General features: G+C 46.1%; 3 protein-coding genes across 3 annotated transcripts; all 3 read right to left on the reverse strand.

Moving 5' to 3' along the window:
• Positions 1-39: 39 nt before the first annotated feature.
• On the reverse strand, positions 40-4,052 carry LOC111065196 (sodium/potassium-transporting ATPase subunit alpha). The gene is made up of 6 exons (XM_022353228.2): positions 3,770-4,052; positions 3,403-3,669; positions 854-2,937; positions 591-765; positions 277-509; positions 40-198 (listed from the first exon to the last, which is right to left on the reverse strand). The coding sequence occupies exons 1-6, from the start codon at positions 3,926-3,928 to the stop codon at positions 78-80; spliced, it is 3,039 nt and encodes a 1,012-aa protein (XP_022208920.1). The 5' UTR covers positions 3,929-4,052; the 3' UTR covers positions 40-77.
• Positions 4,053-4,163: 111 nt separating this feature from the next.
• LOC111065195 lies at positions 4,164-9,043 on the reverse strand. The gene is made up of 5 exons (XM_022353227.2): positions 7,997-9,043; positions 7,774-7,925; positions 7,484-7,697; positions 6,782-7,416; positions 4,164-6,714 (listed from the first exon to the last, which is right to left on the reverse strand). Exons 1-5 carry the CDS (start codon positions 8,610-8,612, stop codon positions 4,240-4,242), a joined length of 4,092 nt encoding a protein of 1,363 aa, XP_022208919.2. The 5' UTR covers positions 8,613-9,043; the 3' UTR covers positions 4,164-4,239.
• A 53-nt stretch (positions 9,044-9,096) lies between these two features.
• Positions 9,097-22,832, reverse strand: LOC111065197 (glutathione hydrolase 1 proenzyme). The gene is made up of 8 exons (XM_022353234.2): positions 22,719-22,832; positions 22,426-22,559; positions 12,173-12,406; positions 11,942-12,045; positions 10,908-11,166; positions 10,375-10,788; positions 9,678-10,319; positions 9,097-9,601 (listed from the first exon to the last, which is right to left on the reverse strand). The coding sequence occupies exons 2-8, from the start codon at positions 22,482-22,484 to the stop codon at positions 9,097-9,099; spliced, it is 2,217 nt and encodes a 738-aa protein (XP_022208926.2). The 5' UTR covers positions 22,485-22,559; positions 22,719-22,832.
• Positions 22,833-23,763: the final 931 nt, after the last annotated feature.

Below are 23,763 nucleotides of genomic sequence, written 5' to 3' on the forward strand. Positions count from 1 at the left end.
TTTGTAGCTTACTTTGTCCTAATCGATTTAGTTTGGCGTTTTTAATACGAGTTTGGGTTATTTATTAAAATCAATAGCTAGTAATATGTTTCCTGCTCCACCCAGCCGCCGGGATTTCTGCGCATGAGATAACGGCGACCCTCATCAAATAGAATAATAAGCACTCCAAACGGTATAGCATAGGTCCACCATAAAAATCTGAAAGTAAGTGTGTGTGTGTGTGTGTGTGTGTGTGTTTAAAAAGTGCCCATCTGGGGTAAAATTTGGTTGACTTACTTGACGGGATACATTCGCAGTGCTTTCTTCATTCCTGGCATGTAGCACAGCACACAGGCGATAACAGTCTCGAGCACCAAAGAAAAATTGAGAACATGATTGCCCATGCCCTGCTGTATTATGGAATTGCGCCGCGTTTTGCAGATTATTAGGTCGCACCACTGAGTCACTACAATTGAAACGAAAAATCCCGTGCTGGCTGTGTATTCAAGCTCCTTGCGTTCTCTGTAGGTCTGGGAAACAAACAAGCAAAAAATATATGGAGGATATTTTCAGCATTTGGCTAAAGTTTAAATTGAAACATTTAGTTGTACCCATTCCTGGCCGTAACTATCCGCTAGGTCGTCAACATCTTTTGAGTCCCATCTCTCTCGAATTCCAATGAGCGAAGAAGGCGGAAATCCATGCTCGGCCATTATGGCAAAGAATGTGAAGAAGCAAGCAACAGTTTGAATGACGCCGATTTGTAAATAGGCCATAAAGATCAACCTGCAACATGACGTAAGTTAGCCGGAATTGTGATGCATGTGTGTGTGTGTGTGTGTGTGTGTGTATGTATGTATTTAAAGCATCATACTTTTTGTTCACCAAGCGGTCCTCAAAGGGATCCCTTGGCATACGGGACATGATGTCTGATTCGGCCTTCTCATAAGCCAGGGATATGGCCGGCAGCATATCAGTGCCGATGTCGATGCAAAGAATTGCGATGGTGCCTAGAGCCAGTGGAATATCAATCAGCACAAACAACAGGAACGGCACTATTTCGGGCAGATTCGAGGTCAAAGTGTACGCAATTGACTTTTTAAGATTATCAAATATGAGGCGCCCCTCTTCGATGCCCACCACTATGGAGGCAAAGTTGTCGTCCAGCAGAATCATGTCTGCAGCCTGTTTGGAAACATCGGATCCAGCGATTCCCATGGCAACGCCAATGTCGGCTCGCTTCAATGCCGGCGAGTCGTTGACGCCATCGCCCGTAACGGCAACAATTTCGCCACGCCTCTGACAGGCCTCCACAATAATGAGTTTTTGCTGCGGCGAAGTACGCGCAAATACGATCTCGTTGTGGTAGTAGATGACGGAATCCAAATCTTCTGCTTTCATTTCACGCAGCTCTCCGCCATGCACTACGATTGCAGTGGCTGTGCGGGGGTCCACCTCGTGAATATCCACCCCACGTTCCTTGGCAATGTCCTCTGCTGTGGGCTTGGTTATGATACCCACGCTCCGTGCTATTGCCTTGGCTGTGATCGGATGATCCCCAGTCACCATAATTACGCGCACTCCCGCTGATCGACACTTGGATACTGCGTCCGGAACGGCTGCCCTTGGCGGATCAATCATGGATATAAGCCCCAGAAAGCGCAGGTTATCCAGCGGAAAGTTAACGGGCTCAGTGCTAAATTCGTAGGCCAGCGGATACTGGTCCATCGGGAGAATGAGGTCAGCAAATCCCAACACTCGCTCACCCATTCCACCCATCTCCATGTAGGCGTCCTCGAACTCTTCCTTCAGGGCTTGCGTCAAATTAATGGTTTTCCCGTCAATTAGTATCTTTTCACAGCGGTCCAAAATCCTTTCTGGGGCACCCTTCATTTCTACAATGTAATGGGAATCACTCGACTCAAAGCCGTGCACAGAAACTTGATATTTTTCGGTCGAATTGAATGGTATTTCGGTGAGTTTAGAGTGCTTTCGTCGAACTGGTCCAATGCCTCCGTAGACAGTCTCCGCAAACTTGAGCAATGCCGCCTCTGAGGCATTCCCATTTACATCCTTTCTGAGAATCGGTATGTCCTCTTGGCCTCCCTTGAAATCGGCCGAATTGCAAAGAGCTGAGCACAACAGAAGCGCATTGAAGGAGGGATCCTCCTTATTGAACTTTGACCCTCGAAAGGTCTCCGTGGTATCAGACTCAATGATAGCCCGATCATACCACAAGTGTGCCACAGTCATTCGATTCTGTGTGAGAGTGCCAGTCTTGTCCGAGCAGATAGTCGATGTGGATCCCAATGTCTCGACAGCCTCCAGATTTTTCACTAGGCAATTCTTGGACGCCATTCGCTTGGCTGTCAGTGTCAGGCAAACAGTGACTGTTACGAGCAGACCCTCCGGCACATTGGCCACTATGATGCCAATGAGGAACACGACGGCGTCTATGAACGTATAGCCAAGAATTAACGCTATGACAAAGAATGTGAAGCCCAAGACACACGCTAAAATCGTAATAAATCGAATGAAATGTTCTATTTCCCGTGATATGGGCGACTGTACTTCATCCAAGCCAGCTGCCAAGTTGGCTATTCTACCCATCACGGTGCTATCGCCAGTGCTGATGACAACTCCCCGGCAAGTGCCTTCGAGTACGTTGGTTGAGAAGAAGGCCAGATTTTTCGTCTCCAGCGGATTCTCATGTGTGAATTCGGCAGATCTAACCTGTGGCTCCGATTCCCCCGTCAATGAAGAATTGTCCACTTTCAGTCCATGGGACTCCAGGACTCGAATGTCAGCAGGAACTCGATCGCCGAACTTAACTTCCACGATGTCGCCTTTTACGAGCTCATCTGCGGTTATGGTATTTATTTCACTGTCTCGAATAACCGTGGCATACTGTGGAACCATGTTCTTGAACGAATCCATAATGGCCGATGACTTATGAACCTAAACATCAGAAATGTATGGATGTAAAAGAAAGATAGATGTACATACATATGTATATATGTGCATATATACATAGTAGATGTTATTTTGCATATAATTACATGTAGTGAAATTTGGGTAAAACGTGATGGGGTCTGGTCTGAAGATATTTCAGCGAAATATTTCAATTGAATAACAAATTTAATTGAAAAAAAAGCAATTTAAGCTTGGGAAATGATTATCAAAAACTGGGAATAATTATATAATCTACGAGAGTAGTAGTAAGTTCGCTTCTGTATGTTTTTTAGTCAGAATTATGAAAACAATTTGCCCGTGGCCCAAACCCTTCGAGCTTGCTAAAGGCAGCAACTGGGCTTCACTGATAAATTAAATATGGGGCCAAATATGGGCTATGGCAGGTGAATTCTTGGGAATGCTTTCACATACAGTAGAATTGTATAATGCATTTTATTAGATAAAATTTACCTGGAAATAGGAAAACAAGCCAGTGATGATCACCAATAAGGCCAAGGCCAGTCCAAGAAACAGATTGTCATCAGGCGGATCGGCTTGGGTCTGAGCTTGTATCAAGTATCCAATAAAGCACAGGGCAGATCCAGCCCACAGCAATATGGCGAATCCGCCAAACATGTTTTTCAGAAATATTACATACTGTGGCGTCGCTGCGGCTGGTGTCAGCATATTGGGCCCATCCACTTCCAGTCTAATTGCCGCCTCCGCTTTAGTTAAGCCCTGTGCAAATTTAAATTTTCACAACAACAAATTAGTGGGCATAGACAAGCATGCAAGCTGAGCATTGCATTTGATATGAACACTTTTGCTGCCTGCCTACCGTGGTCGGGTTGGTGTGCATCCGCTCCAAAAGCTCCTCCAGTGATATTTTATGGAGATCAGTCTCAACATCTTTTTTATATGACGAAATATCCTTCTTGTTTTTTTTTAATCTCATGAATTTCTTTTTCCCATCGCTCTTCTCTTCCTTTGCAGACATGTTTCAAACGAATACACCTTTCTTGTCAGTGGAATGGTCAATGTCAGGCGGGTTTGTTATGTTTTGTACGTATGTGGATTTGGAAATAAATGACTTTTTGATAATTGATAATTTTTTAATATCTATAACAGTTTTTTCACAGCAATGCTTGTGTATCGATTGGATAGTCTTTTAGGCAATTTTTATTTAGAGCTAGTATTGTATTATCCCAATCTCTCCAATGATAGATAGGTAAACGAGACCACATTGTCACAATCATGATTTATTTTGATACACTTTTCTATAAGTAATAATAATTAAACTACTGTCTGCTATATATAATCATAGGCACCCAAGTAGAGGATAGTTTTTTCCATCACTGCTTGTACGAGACAACCGATTATGAAGCATATCAGGCATGCCCACATTACTGAGGCCAAGTCGTGATATTTTTTGGGACGCGGGTCGCAGGACAGGGCCACATAGGATGGACCAAAATATTGAACAACAATGCAAATGGTGACAAATATTTTGACTATAAACATGCAAGTGCGCTCCCAGCGACAGAAAGCAGAACAATGCGTCCCGATGCGCCAGGGCCCAATGATCGGCTGGAACAGATACCAAGCTCCCATGCAGCTTTCCATTATGTGGGAAAGGCGTAAGCGCCACGAGTATATCTCTACTTCAGTGGTTTTCGAGTGGTAGAATACCGGAGCAGTCTCGTATTTGGCACTTGGTGAGCCCCTCAGCCATTTATGCAGAAGGAAGGTTTGTGTCAGTTCAGTGAGCATATCGGTGAGGACAACGCTTCTACAGAAAAAGTGTGGGTATATTCCGGAGAAGTCATGGCCGATGGACAGCTCAGCGGGAATATCTACGAGCGCACGCTGAATACGGAATGATATGGTGCTGTTTCTCTGGAATGTTTTGCACACTGGGTCCTGGTACACAATCAATTGCACGATGCCTTGGGATGATTTCAATGAGACAATAATGTTGGCTGACGTACCGGCATTGCATCTTCCACCGAAGGTGATCCGGATGACGATATCGCCACGGGTGCACAGCTCCCCCGTAGAATAGTTGGCCACGTACAGCCGCTTGTCCCAATTGCGTATTTTCTTCATATGAAAAATTAAATATATTGCAGTCAGCACGGTTATCAGCGTATACAGAACCAGCATGTCGTAGTGGCGGCGCACCACCGGCCGATCCAAGTGGCACCTGATGTTCACTGGCACAGTGATGATGGGCATGGCATCCACATCAAAGTCGCCAATAACATTGCAGCGGCAGTGTACGCCGGAGTTTGTACTTTTAACCATATCGGGCATGCACGGCATATTGTGCCAGCTGTGCTCGGTGCCCGATGAATTCCAGGCGCGGCAGATATGGATCTCTGTGCCAAAGGAGAAAAAAGCACCATTTTCATCAAAGGTATCCCAGGGATCGGATGGGTTGGACGCGCGAAGATAAATAAATGCAGAGCGCGCTTCGCCGCAGCGATTTCTCAATAAGAAGTTGGTTCTCTGCGCAATGCCGTACTTCACCTGACATGTGGCGCCACTGATATCCATGTCTTCCAACTTGGGCACGTCTGTCATACGAATCAGCACGTTGAAGTCTATTTGCGCTCGGATAAATGTCACCTTAAGAACTGAGTGCGCATAAATTTCGGTGCGGTACATTCGAACTTCGAATGGGGTGTAGACATTATCGTGAATAAACGCATGAGCTTCCTCTTCAGGCCCACCCACGAGGGCAGCCTGACGTTGGCTCTGGACATCTCTTTCGGCGATGTCCGTAAACGGGGTAGTTTCAAGCCTTGAGAAAAACGTAAGAGGTTCCGAAAGCTCTTCAGTCGGCTGAAACATTGAACTTGTGGTGAAGGCATTTACCACCAGCTCCTGTGTTCGCGATCGCTTCTTTGGGTACCACCAGTACTGGCTGATCGTATGACTGCGAACAGAAATGAGAACTTCATTGTTGCGAAGCTTTCGCCGCAATTCCCGAATAAGATTTCGCGAAAAGGCTATAGTGTGCATCGAGTCGCCGGACTCCAGGTTGAGACTGTGCTCGTAGTCCAGATCGAAACTCTCCATGCGCATGTTGAAACTATTTCTCTGAACAATTCTGGAGCCCTCGCGAGGGTGGAGACGCCGTGCTGTCTCCATGCCCATATAAATGAGGCAGTTGCTCAATTTCCAGTGCGTATACATCCAGCTGTCCACATGCTCCAAGAGTGGTCGCAGGGACGACAACTGCTCCAGTCTCTTGCCGAAGTGATTGATGTTTATGCACGACTCCGAGTCCGAGAGACAGTGGGCTTTCGGTATGTACTCCCACTCAGAGTTAATTGTGTCCAGCATATCGCACATATCGTTTGTCATCAGGTCGAAGTGTTCGTCCAGCAGAGTGAGATCGTTGCTTTCCACTATCAATTTGTATGTAGTGGTTATCCTGTTGAACATTCTGGCTAGCACAACAGCCTTCATGTCATCCAGTGGCTGGATGCTGGTCACCACGTGCTTGGTGAGTCGCACCAGTTGCGAAAGTTCCACGGTGGATAGGGGTGCGTGCATGGAAAGTGTTTCCGTGAAGCTCACAAGAAGTTCTTTGGAATGTATCTCCTTGGATAGTAAGTGCAATAGGGGATAGGCCTTCTGCCAGTTGGCATACTCCAGCCAATGACGCGCCCGAGCCAGATGGTCAATTATGATTTGAGGCTTATTACTTGCCAAGGCCATTTTCCTGACCCGCACTTTAATTTCAACACTTTCACACACATCAAGCTTATCGCAAATCTGTGGCAAGGAAGATTTGCATGAAGATGCCAGACCCATGCTGCAACAGTACAGTACAGGTACATACCTTGACAAACACCCTTTGGGCTGGAACAAGTCGCACCAATATCTCTCGCGTCGAGTGCCAATCCATAATAAGAACGCTGTTGGCCTCCACCCCATACCGCAGGGGCATGAAGCGAGCCCTACTTCTTTGGCACTGTACCATGAATAGTGTCTCAAAAGCCAGACCCTCTTTGGGTCTTATGCTACATTTTGATTTTTGAGGGCCAACGTTCTTTTCTAAAAAGATCCAGTCTTCTCCATAATAATTGTAGGCCGGGTTATACAAATGAGCTGCAGTCACACGAAGATGAATGCTGATATTCTTTCTTGTTACGTCCCGTACAAAATAAACAAGTCTATTTGCATGTCCTTTCACTGGTAGGTCGCCCACCCGCCACTCCCATTTTGTAATGTTTTTGTTGCCGATGCCTTCGCACTTGCCTTTCACGAGAATCGGTTTCGTTGCATCATATTTGTCCTCATCGCAGTTCTTAACACAGGCCACCTCAAGGTTTATCAGATGGGGGAAATTGGAGAAATCCAATTTCTGCCTCGAAGTGGCGGTGCGGATGGGATCGAATGCGGAGCGTATCAGCAGTACTACGCGCAGGGTTTGGTTATTCGGTTGGCTATATGCGGGAATAATAATGCGATGTCCTGCGGAGCACACACGGAATTTTATAAAATATTAAAATATGAACCGTTTTGTACCGTTAAGCCTTACTTGTGCCCATATTTTTTTTACAGACATTTTTGAGTTGCTTCACGGCTGGGGTACACGACCACATATATACCAGGTGTTGGGGGCCTGTACGGGAAAGCGAAAGATCTCTGCTGAGGCTGCCGCTTATTGATATGGTTTTGCCACGGAACACTCTTCGATAATTTCCGCCTCGAATAACGGGAAATAGTCGTTGTGACGCCAACGAGAGATAGCACTGATGATAGTGAAAGTGACCAATGGCAAAGCTTTCATTGATAGTTAACGATAATGATAATGATAATGATAGTTACCCGAGCTACGAGTGGTATTCGCCGTCCCACAATTTTAGCATTAATGCGCACCAAAACTATTCGGCTCAGCGGTGATTGGTAGCGCACGCTTAGCCGATGGCGGGAAAGTTTTATTTCTGGCCTCAAGCTGGCTCCCAAGAATTCCAACAGTTCTGTTAATATTCATATTGTTTAGCGTTCCCAGAACAACAACAACAACAACAACAACTAAAATAAAACTTACTCGAATCGGTACTATCGTGGAGAGTCCAATGGTATTGTATGAAGGTGTCCATTGGACAGAACCGCGAGAAGTTAGCCCGTATGACAATTTCTTTGGATGTTTCATAATATAGGGGCCGGTTTGAGTCGTGGCAATTGGGAATATCAAATTTGGGCTCACAAGTGTTGCCCTGTATTAGTTTGACGACTGTGTAGCTCGTGGCTGTTATCTCACTGGAATAAATGCCCTCAGTTGTAATTTCTGTCTCAACAAGGTAGAACCCACTTGAATAAAAGTTTATTCTCGACAAGTGAAGGTAACCCTTTGCGTAGGTTAGATTCTTCTCTATTTTCACGCCATAGAAATTAAGTGTTTGCTGTATGTTTGTTGTGCGATACCAGGACAACGCCCCGTGGCGTTCGCTCGCGTTCGTCTGGAAGTAGTCAACCAGAGTCCTCTTGTTCAGGACGACCTTCGTCGTGAACCACGCCTCTGGCAAAGAGTCCAATGTTGTGATTATATTCGCTCTGCTGTATGCATTGTACCGGTTAACAAACACATGAACATTTGAGAAATTCGCGTGTACTTCGGTGCACGGTGCACAGCTGACAAGAACCATCAACAGTTTCATCAACATATTTCAGCAAGCTGCGCGACTGGCTCAACAAGCAAAAGCAACGAATTTGTATATTAAGCACTTAGTCCCTCTCAGTCAACATTCGGATGTCCATCGGAATATTAACGTGTAAGGCATTAGCTGCTTTGTATGCGACTATTTTTTGTGTGTGTTTGTTGTTTTGTTTTGTTTTGTTTTGTTTATTGGGTAAGGTAGTAGTTAGGTAGTAGCATATAAATTTATGTAACGTACGATTAACATAGTATGTAAAAAAAGACATAGCTAGCTTAAATACTTTTCACTTGATGCTGCGGCTGCGGCTGCTGCTGATCCTGATTCTGATTCTGATCCTCATTCTGATACTGATCCTCATTCTGATACTGAGCCCCATTCCATCCATCCATCCATCAATTTCTCCTGCTCTTGCTCTTGCTCTTGCCCATCTAATCTCAATGCGGTGTGTGAATGTGTAGGATGTGTGCGAGTGGTTGGGGCCACTTGGCCTCTAAAAGCCGGCCACGCCACCACGCTTGCGATAGTCGGCATTCGCATAGACCGCCGTAGCATTTCTCGCAATGGCCGTGACAACCGCTGACATGTTGCTTTTGGTGATCGACTTGAGGATGTGTCCCCGCTTGGCCAGCAGCTGCAGCAGCGAGTCGGAGAAGCCCCCCTCCTCGTACTCCAAGACATCGGGCATGAGCTGATGGTACACGCGCGGGGCATCTATCGCCGTCTTTATGTCCTCTCCGAACCACAAGACGCGAGCCGCCACCTCCACCACAGCGGGAATGATCCGAGCGCCACCCGCTGCTCCGATAGCCAGACGAATGTCGCCCGCCTTATCGGCCAGCAGGACTGGAGACTGCGAGGACATCGGCCGCTTGTGGGGTGCTATGGTGTTTGCCTGCGAGAAGGGCAGTCCAAAAAAGTTGTTCTCTACGGCAAAGTCGTTCATGCCGTTGTTCAGAACGATGCCGGTCCGCGGTCCAATTAGCCCCGAGCCAAAACTGCGAAGGAGAATGAGCACCGATTAGAATATGGAGCGATGGATGTGAAGGGAACCCGAAACCAAATGCGACTCACTAAAAATTGACCGAGCTGGTCACCGACACGGCATCTCCATTGGGGGCCAAGACCACCAAGTGGGCCGTCCCATCGGGGTCCCCATTTTCCGCGAACTGAGCGCCGTAGGCCGATGGACCCTCCAGCACGTGACTGTCGTTGATCTTGGCGCGGTTTTGCGCTCCAAACTCCGGACTATTCAGCTTACTGACCAGCTCCCGCACATCAATGAAGTGCAGATCGCCCAGCTCCGAGCGATGGGCAAAGCCAAACTTGACGGCCTCGGCGAACCGATGAAGGGTGCGGGCACGCAGGTCCTCACTCGCCAGATCGTCTTTGGTAAAGTTGTAGCCCTGCAGGATACTGAGCGCATGGGCCACCACTGAGCCAGAGCTGACAGGCGGCACCACATACAACGTGTCCTCGCCCAGCTCCATGGTTATCGAGTGCACCACGTCGGCGGAATAGTACTGCAGGTCATCCCCGGTTATGAGGCTGCCCAGCTCCGCCAGATCCTCCACCAGCAACTTGGCCAAGGTGCCGTTGTAGAAGTCCAGAGGCCCGTTGTCTGCCAGCAGCTTGTAGGACTCACAGAGTTGCTTCGGCGGCTTCACCACAGTCCCAGACGCTTGCGGCTTGCCAGTCTCCTTGTTCACATACATTCTGGATGCAAAATACATGGATTTAATCCACACCTTAAGTGGAGAGTTTTACTCACTGATAGTGCTGGTGGTCCTTGATCTGTGGCCAAGCATAGTTAAGCGCCTTCTCCAGGTGCTTAGACACATGATAGCCGGTCTCGCATAGCTGGAGCGATGGCTTCACCAGCTCCGCCCAGGGGAGCTGGCCAAACCTGGAGTGTGCCTCATGGTAGCCCATTACTTCGCCAGGCACGGCGATGCTCAGGGGTCCCTTAAACGACTGCTCCGGACTCTTGTCGAAAATGTCCGCCTCAGCCGCGTAAGGGGCCACCTCGCGGGCGTCGATGGAGGTGGCGTGCCGCTCCTGCCGACTGTACACGTTCATCAAAAATCCGCCGCCGATTCCCATGCTCTGGAGCGTGAGCAGACCGTTGCAGAGAAGAGCGGCGATGGCCGCGTCCACAGCGCTGCCGTTCCGTGATAGTATGTCGCTGGGGGGGGAGAACAAGTCAATGAAGTGATTGAGGGCTATATTTATGCACGACTAGTGCCATGCAGCCAGTGTGCTCGATGGAGCACACTCCTCGGATTTGTCAGTTCGACCTCTCACCTGCCGATCCTGCTGCACTTAAGGTTGTCCGAGCTCACGGCCGCTTTCTGGTAGACACCCAGAATGGAGTCGAAATTCTCGCTGATATCGATTTCAACCTGATCCGCAACGACAGTGGGCGTAGCCGCTGTCGCCGACGTTGAGGCGGCCACATTCGGCAGTGTGTCCTCTGCAGGGGTTGTGGCGCCCATCGATCCATCCAGCAGGTTGAGATTGCCAGCCTTCTCCTGATGCCCGTGCTGTTCCTGCGGCTGCTCATCTGTCAAAGTAAATTTTTTAAGTGTCTGGGGGCTAGGCTGGCTTTCTGTTGTGCTTGTTGTTGCTGTTGGTTCTATTGTTGCAATTGTTGTAGTTGCAGTAGTTGTAGTTGGTGGTGGTGGTGGTGGTTGTGGTTGTAGTGGTGTTGCAGTGCTTTCAAAAACCGTATTTGCTGATGTAGTTGGAGTGCTAATTGTTGCTGTGGCAACTGTTGTAGTTGCTGGTGCCGTGCTACTTGCAATTTTAATTGTTGCTTCTGCTGTCGCTGTTGCTGTTGCTATTGCTATTGCTGTTGCCTCTGTGCTTGTGCCTGCTGTTGCAACAATTGTTGTTGCTGTTGCTGTTGCTGTTGTGGTGCTGTTTCTATGTGGCGTAGATTTGGGCCAGTCTTCGTTGTTGCAGTTGCAGTTGTAGTTGCAGTTGTAGTTAGGTGAGGTTAGGGTGTAAAGTTTTACGTTTGGTTTTTTTTCATGTGAATACTTTTTGGTGCCACAATAGAAGAAATTATTTTGAGCTTGATTAAATGCCTGGTGCTTGGTTAGAATGGATCGGAACATGCAGAGAAAGCAACGATACGATAACGATAACGATAACGAAAGTGTCAGTCTGTCTGTCTGTCTGTCTGTTTGTATCTGTATCTGTATATGGTCTGAGTGTGGTTTAGTTTGCCTTGGGTGAGTGACTTTGTTAGCTGGGTGTGAATTGCCTCGATCCTCGATCCTCTCGATCCTCTCTCCTCCTGCCCACCCAACGACCTGCTCGAGATCTGTACTCACCACTGAAGCAGAGGCTGATGATTACGTAGCTGATCAGAGCAATGCCAATGAAGCAGATGAGCACAATGGTCAGCTTCTTCATCCAGGCCAGCAGCTTGGCCCGCCTGCGAAACGAACATAATCATATTTTAGTTATACAATGAACAAACATATCTACATCTGTTCATCTGTAGGTTTGAATGTGCATTTCCCGCTACAGCGCCACTTTCTTATGTCTTTTTGTTCACTCACATCTGTTCGCGTCTCGCCTCCTCAGCCGCGGCGGTGTCCTGCATCAGCTCACCGCCATTCTTCTCCTCATCGGAGTCCAGGCCACTGGCCGATTTCAGGGGAATCTTGTTCATGGCATCTTCATTGCTGTGGTGCACCATTTTGAGCGCATCTGCTGTTGCTCCGTGTCCAGTTGCAGTTGCAGTTGCAGTTCCTGTTGTCGGTGCCGGTGCCGGTGCAGCTGCTGGTGTACTGCTGAAGAGGGAAGAGAGGAAACGAAAGCAACAGTTAATGCCTGTACGCGCCCGAGAGTATGCAACAGTTTTCGCCAGCAGGTCCCGCAGCACACTGAAATCACTTTCAGTTCGCGTTCAGCAGCCAGCAGCCAGCTGCCATCCCCCATCAGTCGAAAACAATCCCCAACCCCAACCCCAATCCCAACACGCCCCCCACAACAGTTTTCAGACTCTTTCAACAATCGACAACTACAACGACGACGACGACGACGACAGCCCTGTCGTCATCGGCAGCTTTGATGGCAGGATGTGGTCTACATATGTAATTTTGTATGTATGTGCATGCACATATGTGTGTGTGTGTGTGCGTGAGTGTGGGTGTGGGTGGGAGGGCGTGCCGCTCTGAAAATGGGTCAGGCACACGTCAGCGTCGAAGCTGGCAGCACAGCACAGCAGAGCAGAAACACAAAACAGAAACAGAGAAGAGGCAGCAGCAGCAGCAGCAGAGGCAGCAGAGGCAGAGGCAGGCCGCAATCGCCTTTAATGCATTTTCCTGCGCTTTTCATTTGTTGTTTCGGCCATAACCATAATTGAATGTTGTGATTGCAACCTTGCGTGGACTCTGGCTCTATGGGTACTCCCAATGGGTGGTTTCGCGGCGGAGTCTTTGCACTCAGAAATTGGGTTAATTGCCACGGACAAGCCATCAAAGCTGGCCGGCCGGACCTTTGCTCCGGTTCCAGACACAGACCCAGACCCGGTCCCGGACCCGGACCCGGCCCCAGACCTGACCTGAGCCACGCTGTAATTGTTAGCGCTGCAGCTGCTCGATACTCGCACTGCTGCTGCTGCTGCTGCTGCTGCTGCTGATGACGGCACTTGCTTTGGAGGAAGGGCAGTACAGGGTGCTGCAGCCCAATAGCTGTTTGGGGAGTCACTGACGACCCTTGCTATTGGTATTCGAAGCAGAAACGAATAATAATGAATAATTGAATAATTCTAAATATTTATAGTTATAATTCAAAATTACAAAACTCGAAAATCGGCAACCGGCACTGGGGCACCCTTTAACAGGAATGCATGTGTAGCATGTACTTTGTGGCTGGGGCTGCTGTTGGTGGTGCAGCTTTTGTTGCATGGCATGGCATGGCACTTGGCACTTGGCAGGCATTTGTTGCATTTTTAGGTCACCTGCATTTAATTTCATTTCATTCTCGTTAAATGGTCGCTCGCAGTGGCCGCATGAACCAGCAGGCAACAATTACGGGGCACGCGGAATGCAGTTTGGGTTTACGACCCACCCACCGGATCCTCCCAAATGCGCCCACCCCCTACAGAAAAAGGGCGCACTGAACCCGATTCGAGTAGCGATGCCATGTCGAGCAGAAAATACTGGGAATTACTGTTCCTCCTCTCATCTATCCACTTCCACTTTCCACTTTTTATTTTTAATATTAGTCTGGATATTCCTATCTGAAGCCGGACCAATATTTTCGTTCCACCTTTTGTTCCTACTGCTTCTCCGCTTCCTTCTCTTCAGCTGTCTGATCCGTCTGGACGGATGTTGGTTTTGGCGCATGCGCAGCGCCCCCAAAGACAAATTCGGAACGACAACCGATTGAAAATCGGAATAGATTGTCATTATTAGCTACGTGAGCCGATTGACTGATATCGAGTTTCCAAACTTTAAGCTGAAATATGCATAGGAAGATATGCTACAGTCCTTCAAATACGAGTATGGGCACCAACCGACACTGACTGACTTTTCATCGCCATGCTCGTACATACATATGTACTAGTATGTATGCTCGTACGTGTGTGCATGTATGTACTTTCATTTGTGTGTATACATATATGTAAGTCCCTCTGTGTTCTCTTCAGATATCTTTATAGACAGTTTCATGGGATCATGCTGGATCTTGGCTTTACTGTCATCTTTACCGACTTATCAGCTTATCAATGCTTGCTCTGAATCGGGAAGTGGGAAGCGGGAAGCGGGTAGCGATGAGTGATGAATGAGGGAGTGAGGGAGTGACGGAGGTCATCTGGTACAGTGCGAGAAATACTTACATATATAAATGCAAATATATTTGAGAGAAAGCAGCTCGCATAGAGCTCTGCATCGGTGCAGTACTTTTTCTTTCTGCGCCGAAAATACAAAGCCAAAATACTCGTAAATATAATTTCTAAATAATTATGCCATAAAAGAACCTTCAATTAGCAAGTCAAGTGGCGGATGGAGGAAGAGGCGCTAAGGGCCATAGCCATAGATCACGGTCGATCGGGCATATCCATATCCAATAGCCAACAGCCAATAGCCAATAGCCAATAAGTAGAAGCACAAAAATTCAATTTGCATTTTAGATCGGCGCGTCGGGGGGCAATTAAATCAACAATTTGACAACAAACACAATTAAAATGCACGAAGACGAACGCAAATAAATCAAATTTGGAATGAAGACTGAAGGGGGGAGTGTGGAGTGGAGTGGAGTGGAGTGGATACCATACCCCGGTACCTTCCATATACACACATGCATATGTACATATGTACATACATATGTACATCTATAAGTGGCATGTCCGAACGATGATCAATCTACCGAACCGAAGACAGGGTGGGGAGGGGGCATATGCGACCCACTTACATTTTCAAATTGCAATGCATAAAAATGTTAATGTTTGCTTTGGGCTCATGCCCCTCCAACTAAAAACTGGCCAAAACTTAAATATGTAAGAGGGCGTGTGCGAGTACGAGTACGAGCCGTGCACTGAGAGACACCAGAGCGACCCCATTATTTTCAGCTTTATGGATGATTCAGCCACGAACTATTTCTGCACTACAGAGGCACTGGCCTCTGAGTTTTACTGCCAGCAGAAGCCTCTAGCAGAAGAAGTTGCAGAGTAAAAGCACAAGCCACCCCACCCCACCCCACCCCCATATGCCTTGCTGGGATTCTGACAGAATGAATTGTTGAGAATTTCCAGTTCAGAGGAAACAAATGTCTTTTTAGAGAAGCAATCCTCAGATAAGAATAGAGAATGGAAAATGCACAAACAATGAAACAACATTTAAGCGATAGGAGCACAGCTCTGATTCAGATTGAGACTTTCGTTATCTAAAGCACTTCTTTTGGTGCAATCGAAGCCAGACTCAATCGTCACAGGGACCAATCAAGTCAACCAATTTATGACGACCGGTCCCACAAATCTGAAAGAGATAAGGACTGCAAGCATAGAATTCCCATAGAATTCCCACTAAACAATGATCTGCCATTTAGAGAGCAGAAGGCAGAGGGCTGAGGGCAGATCTCAATGGCCATAGCGTGTCTCTCACAACGCTGTGGGCTTGTTGTTCCGTTGCCTTGCCTGAGTTGATATTATTTGTGTTGCTGAGAACTATTTTGACACATTTCGCATTTCCAATCCAATTCGTGACAGTGCAAATTGATCTCGCCCAAAGTTCAGGGCCGTTTCCCCCAGATAAGTATTGTTGTTCACAGGCATGCGGGTGCATATGAGTATCTACATACAGATACACAACACATTTGACAGAGTGAGTGAGAGTGAGAGAGAGAGAGAGAGAGCGGGGGAGTACAGATTAGCTGGCATGGCCATAGACAGTGTCGGGTATTATATCTGCTCAAGTATACATACATATACATAGATGGATGAATGGATGGATGGATGGATGGAAATCCAGGGTAAGGGAGATGGGGAGAATGCCTTATGCTGTTGCTGCTACTGCTCCTGCTACTGTTGATTAACTTGTCAGCAATCAGCCTCGACAGCAGCCTCAATGGCTTCCCAAAACGAGACAGCGTTTAGCATCCATTACTGTTAGACTAAGTGGCCCAGCCCCAGCCCAGCCCCAGCCCCAGCCCCAGCCACAGCCAAGCCAAGCCAGAGTCTGGGATATTCAAGATCTGTGGAGCAATTGAGCAGGGTCTCAGAATTTAGCTAGATAAAGACTGCACTTGCTCTGAGTGGATAGGGTAGGAGTACGAGGAGGTGCCGAAGCGTTTGAGATGTCATCTCCAGCCTCCACGGGATCAAAGACTGGTTGCTCCCTCCCCTTCTCTATTTCTCTATTTCCACCCAAAGGAAGGGGTGATCCCATAATTGAAGGTCACTCCTATGTAAAGGTATCCGAGTACATATCTACAAATAGTTCGTCTCTACCTCAGAGCAAACTTATGAAAACTTTCAAAATTAGGGAACTTTTTGATTCCCACACAGTCAAAAATAATCTCAAATTATTCATACACGTGTGCCCGCCTCCCCCACCCGTTCTATCAATTTCTATGTTATAGCAACAAATAAAATTCAGAAAAAAGTTTCAAATTTAGACGTGGCACTTATTAAATTACCTCACGGGATTACAGATCCGAATAAATGTTTTGCCTGAAAATGATTTCGCTATGAACAGTGAATAGTGCTTGACATATGTACATATGTATGTACATACATACATATGTGCGTATATTTCTTCAGCTACGAGAGAATTATCTTTAAATATTAGTATTGAGTTACACATTTTTGGGTTTAGGTTTGGTTTTGGAAATTCATTTTCGAGAAACTTTTGATTGGTAAAATCTACAGGAACCGAATAAAGAATGGAAATAAGATAACTTAATTCCGCATACGGTTAAAGACATGCACACACACATATGTATGCATGTATGGATGCACAGCTGTCATGGCTATAGAGAGGGTAAGAAATTGGAAAAATAGTTTATGGAAGTGTATGGAATAGCCAAGAAGCTTATATTTTATACCCAATGCTCGTGGAGTAAAACAGAATTTGGTATTCACAAAGAGAAAACTAATTTTCTAGGGAAATTTGCCAAGTAAAATTTTCTGTCGATTCCTTTCTGAAATCAAGCCAGCCGACTGAAGGTAACTCAGAAATTAACAAAGTATTCCAGATTTGTATCCATCCTATCACTTTCTCTTTCTCTCTCTTTTCCTTTCACTCCATTCCACTCATCAATGATGACTATATGTATGTTCCACTATCATTTTTATTTTAATGTATGAAACAGAGAATTTACGAATGTATTTAGGAATTTGACGAATTAGCATCTAGAACTGTCTGTCACCCGCCTCTCTCTCTCTCTCTCTCTCTATCTATTTTGTCTCCTCTCTCTCTATTGCCCACTCATTTGGCCACACTCTCTTCGGTGGCCTTCAGAAACAGCAACAGCAACAGCAGGAGGAATGAATGCATCTCAACAAGTGTGCCTGCTCCACGCATTTGGCGGCATTATTGGCGTCTGGCATTTATTTGGTTTTTATTCTGCTGTTTTCTCAACTTTTTGTTGCTGCTGCTGCTGCTGATTTTCTGTTTTATTTTGGTTATTTATAAATATGCTTAATAATTTTAAAATGAAACGAAAAGCACACACAGCCAGCCACCCACCCGGCAGAACAGAGCGAACAGAGCGAAGAGAGATGGTTGCCCTAGACTTGGACTTGGACTTGTTGGTTCTGCTGCTGCTGCTGCTGCTGTCGCCAACGTTTAAATGCCCTTTCATCGGGTACCACGATGTTTACCAAATATTCGCAACGAATCTCAAACACAGGGACGGGACCTCATCGCTTCATCACAAAGCTGCCGTAGAAACGATCGGTCCAAACACAAGTTTCGTCTGTACAGCTCAGACAAAGCAAATGAAAGTCTTATATTTAGTTGAATTATATTACAGCTGCGTTGTAAGAGATATTTTCCTTGCTAAAGATACTGTAGAAAAAAGGCTCCACAAGCCATGTATCATACGACCATATCATACACATATGTATGTATGTATGTATGTACATACTATATGTGACATGGTAAGGATAAAGTCGCAAAGTGTATCAAAATCGATGATAGCCTTCTTTAATTTTTGTCGTTTCAGGTGGGCGGACCTGGTGACGGATGCCGGCCCAAGAATCAACATGTACATACATACATACAACAGAAATAAAACCTTTTTTATAAGTTTCTGTTTCTGTTTCATTTTTTTGCAATTTGATTTTACTGGCATGATACGCACACGCACAACAACAACAACAAAAAATGTATTTAAAAAAAATTGGTTATTTTGTATATAGTGTGGTTTTTTGTCACCTTTTTTAGTGGATTTTGTTTGGTTTTATGCGCGGTGGTGGTGCGGTTTTGAAAAACGCGCGCGATTCTAGCAGAGCGCACTATTAAAGACGCGTGAAAAAAGGCACTCGCATTCTGCTCGAGGTGTACATGTGTATGTATGTATCTATGGCTACGTATATGTATATCTGCTAAATGTACATATGTACTATAACTTTTCTATGATTTAAAACTATACTTTTCAGCCGTTTATAATGCTGATTTAGTCGCGTGTCGCGTCTGCGACGTCGTCTGGTCAACTGAATTAAGAACGGGACGGGTTCGCGGCCGCGGCCGAGGCCGAGGCAGCCTCTGCGATTCGTCTAGCCGAGTGGGCAACTTCGTCAGACTCTGCGCTGCGTCGCTGATTTTGCTGCTCTGCTGCTGCTGCTGTTGCTGCTGGTGCTGTTGTTTTACTGTTGCTTCTATGCTGCACTGCAAATTGTTGCTGGCGTGCGGAAATCACGAAAATTAGGCGACCCCGATGGACGGACGGACGGACGGGATGGGACGCGACGCAACGCAACGCAACGCATTGAGCTCCCCAGATTGTCACTTTGGAGGCGTGATTGTCGTTCCGGGCGGAGGAAAAGGTTGTGCGGCGAATAATCAACCACCCACCCGCCGGCAGGCCATTAAAAGCAATTTGTTGACAGTGACACACAAAAGTGGACGCACACAAAGTGTGAGAGTGAGGCGCCCAGCGAAGCAAACAAGAACAAATCGGAGCGAAAATGATAACGTGGTAGGAGGAACATGACAGACAATATGACATGACATGGCGTCATCGAAGTGACCACAATCCATCTTGATTGCTTTTGCTGTAATAGATCCACTGGACAATGCACCAGCCACAGTGGACGTTCCAGTGGACTACCAGACATTTTTGATAATTCCTTTCATATGTCGATTTTAAAATGTCAAACACTGACTGGTAACACTCCCGCCCGATGCAAACCACTGCCAAAATCGTATACTTGTGCCCCCCCACCCACTGGGACTCTTTTTTGGCTCCCTACTGAATCTATCACAGGGTTCCTTCTCGTCTGTTCTGAGTCCTTCTCACTGGCTCGCTAATTCCACGATTGGAAGACTCTGGAAATTGGCACATCACTGGAACAGGTACAATGCGTGTGTTTGGGTTTGTGCAAGCAAGTGGGCAGGTACATACATACATACAGATGTACATATATACCATATATGTAGGTATGTTTGCATATTTCACTGGTCATCTCATTCATTGCATCGCCAGTGTCTCCTCCGTACATCCGCTGAAAATGCGAGCGTGTGTGCGTGTGTGCGTGTGGAGGCACGAAGATTTCCGCTGCAGTTTGACATTTTGCAGAGTCGGGTCAGATAAGACGCAGATTTGAACAGCCGAGCAGACACACGCACACACACGCACACACACGCACACACACGCACACACACGCACACACACGCACACACCACACACACATGTATGTCGATATGTAAACGGAGGATGATCGTGGATGCATGTCCAGACAGATGGCGTGCTGGCGCCCGCAAGGGGCAGAGCATGCAATTTTCCAGCCACAGACGAGAAACGCAAAAATTGAAATGTGTGTCAACAAATTGCACAAATTATCAGCAGTTGTGGTACAGTTAGGAGCCACTCCAGGGGCAGAAGGGAGGCGGCACATGCAGCGAGAGATGCGAGTAGTGTACTTGACACGAACTCGGATACATCATACGTATTACGTGCTCATATTCATACGTATGTATGTATATATGATGTATGTAGGTGGGCGGTATCACAATCCATCAGCATGACAATGGGCTAATTACAGTTCATCCAACGATTGTCGACGGCCTCCGCTCTCTCTCTCTCCCTCTCTCTCCTCTTAGAAGTCGACTCTAAGAGGGCCCTCTTTGACCGGTTTATTAGACTGAGCATCACCAACAGAGGAGTGGAGTGGACTTCCATACTAAATCTCAGCCACTGTCCATGTGTATATGGTATGAGTATGTGGGCGGGCGGCCACTGTTGAAGATCCCCAAATAAGCTGCAAGTTAAATGGAATGGGCTGGACTGAAAGTCCAGCGCTGAGGGGAGGATTGGGTAAAGGAACCCAAAAATACTTGACTAGTTAAGCTAACCCACTCACCCACTGTGCTTGGTTTTATAGCTCCCTATCGGGAGAGTACTGTTTGCCATATATTTACATAAATACATATGAATGTATGCATACATATATGTATGTATTTAAGTGTGTAGGTGGAATGCCAAGCCACCTGCCCATCAATGGCTATGAGCCGTACCCAATCGAATCGTTTTCGTTTTATTTTTCATAGGTGCGAATGCAGTCAGCAGCAGCCGATGCGATCCCAGGAAAAAAACATTTATCAATAAATTTGGTGCGTTGGCTGATGTCGGATTCCACTTCCACTTCCACGCCGACGTGATGACAAAATCATTTGTGACGAATGCTCAACGGGGTGAGCGTCAGCTGGGTGGGAAACAACTCGATCAGCACTTGCCACTAGTCCCCTTCATCAATTGTAGTATCTGCATTGACCAGACCACTTTTGTGGAAAGGCAGTGTGGAGTGGGGGGGGCACTTAGCACACTCATCAATTGGCTGGGGAAATGTTTTCTCTTCTGTTTCTTGCTGTTTGGTTGTTCATTTTTTTTTTTAAGTGTTCCCCCCATATTGTTGCACTTTCATGTGGCATAGCCCCACCCAATCATTACACCCTTCCTCCCTCATTGCTCACTATAAGCCAGGCCAGGCCATGCTCCCGCCCTCAATCATCCTGCAACTATTTTCAGACTGTCTGACACACATTATGATGGGGGAAACGCAAGAGGGGCCGAGGCAGTGTGAGATTGAGAAGAAGGGAGGAGTGGAGTGCAGAGGGATGCTAAAGTGTTGGAAGGGGATTTGTGGTAGGGGCTGGAGCAGGGGCAGCGCCGTAGTTTGTTTACTTTGCAATGTTTCGGCTTCTTGTGAGCTGCTTTACAGCTCACAGTATGTGACCCCCTCTAACCGCACACTTCCCCACCCCCACACCCCCATTCACACACTTCTCACCCTCCTTAACCAAAATACAAAATACAAAAAATTTCCCCTGTTGTTTTTCCTCTTCTTTGCATTTCCTTTTTCATCTTTGATGGATTGTTTTGCGGTCCATTGAAATCGACAAAACTTTAAGTTTGAACATACACACGAAAATAGAACCATCCGAAAACCAAAAAAATTGCCATTTGGGAGGTTGGGAGGTTGGGGGGTGCTCTACTATTCTCTACTATTCTGAACTACATGTATGTATGTATACACCTACTACACCTAATCGGATGTAAATGTAAACAATATTTAAACAATCTGATCTTTGATTACCTTGAATCCGTTTGAAAGAGAATTCAACTTTATTTTTTGGTTTCTTTTCTTACGCTGCAGATGTAAACATTTTCGGTTTGAATCGTGATTTTGGTTAGCTATTAAAAAGAGCTATTCGTCGGTTCTAAAAAGAGCATACATATACAAGTATGTATATGTATGAATGTACATGTGTATGTACTTATATAGTATGTATTTAGGTGTTCCAATCTGATCTGATTATGGTCAGAGCAATTTTCTTTTATTTTAATCTCTTTCCATAAAATCTTTGCTCTTTTACAATAATCTAAATTCTGTGGTTCAAGAATGCTTTGCCTCATTTCGAACCATACCAGAATCCCAAAGAAATATTCATAAATCTACTAAACTAATTTTTTGTCGTAAAATTTGATTCAATTCTTCATCTGCGGATATTCGTCATATTTCGTAGAAATATTTCTAGAATATGTTTTAGCTCTTGTTTTGAACACTTTGTAACTCCAAACTGTGCTTAATTATTTTAATTTTATTTATGTATATACATATGTATGTATGTAGTTCTGGACTTACGATTGCAGTGTCGATAGGTTTGTGGCTGAGGCTCCAACGCCGCATGCCGTGGAATGCATTGTGCAACTTTCCTCTTTTTTTCTTTCTTATTTTTTGGCTCTTTATCTTTCTCTCCTTTGCTGTCAGCCGCGTTGCTGCGACAGACGCACAATCCAAAAAAAAAATTATTAAAAATTGTTTATGCAAATGCACACACCAAAAAAAATATATATGTATGTATATGTATATCAATGATGAATGAACAGGATGAGGATTGAACACGGCTTGGATTTGGCTGGAACTGAGTTCCTTACTGGACTGGTTCGTTGTGGCGCGGTTCGGTTCGGTTTGGCTCGGCTCGGTTTGGTTTAGAAGTTGCGCATGCCTTGAGAGACTTCTGCAAGAGTTGCGTCTGGTGGCGGCGGCATTCGCGACGTTCGGTTGCTGACTGAACTCTCTATTACCGCCGAGGATGCCGCTCACACACCAACAGGGGTCCGCCGCGGGCGCAGCAGCCGCGCAGCAACAGCGCCGCTGGTTGTGGCAGAGGATGACGTTGCCGCTCACATACGAAACCATTCCATGGAATGAGATGCCACCTCATATCCACATCCACATCCAAATCCAAATCTATATCTATATCCAAATCCACCACGTGGGATGGGCAATTGTTGCTGCTGCTACTCGTAGTATGGCTGTTCTTCCCTCAGCATAAACATTGTACACATTCGAGTACTAGTCGTACTACACGAACATGTGCGTAAATATATACATATATGTACATATGTATGCATGGGCACTGTACAGTGCGGGATGGCTCTGTAGGGCAGGTGATAAATTTAAGTTAAATAAGGAATGGAAATTGGAAATAAATGGAAATAACTAATACGTTGCCGGAAGATCAAATGTAAAAGCGAAATTTAATGCAAGAGTATTCAAGAGGAGACGGTCACGCTGTTGGTTTCTGGTTCGAATGAATCACAGACCGCTATAGCATATATGCCCACCCACAAATCCGAGGGAAACCATGACCAAAGCAACTACAGGGCAATGAAAGTAAAACGGCCTGGCCGACAGACAGACAATAATATATGGCCAGAGACATTGATTATATAGACAGGCAGACAGATCGAAAATAGCACAACGTCTACGCAAAGGAAAGTAAAATACAGAGAGCAGATTCAATATTTATTTTAATATCCAAGGGAAGGTACTAGCCATTTATTTATTAACACTTAACACAGAAGAACTTGCTTTTATTTCTATGGTATCTACATATGAGATACTTTTATCTAATTGGCAGCTGCTAAGAGCCCGAGTGAGATTTGTGGATAGCCACCAAGGCCACTGGCGGCTTTA

This window comes from Drosophila obscura, unplaced genomic scaffold (genome assembly GCF_018151105.1).
Source record: "Drosophila obscura isolate BZ-5 IFL unplaced genomic scaffold, ASM1815110v1 contig_73, whole genome shotgun sequence".
Taxonomy (NCBI): Eukaryota; Metazoa; Arthropoda; class Insecta; order Diptera; family Drosophilidae; genus Drosophila; species Drosophila obscura.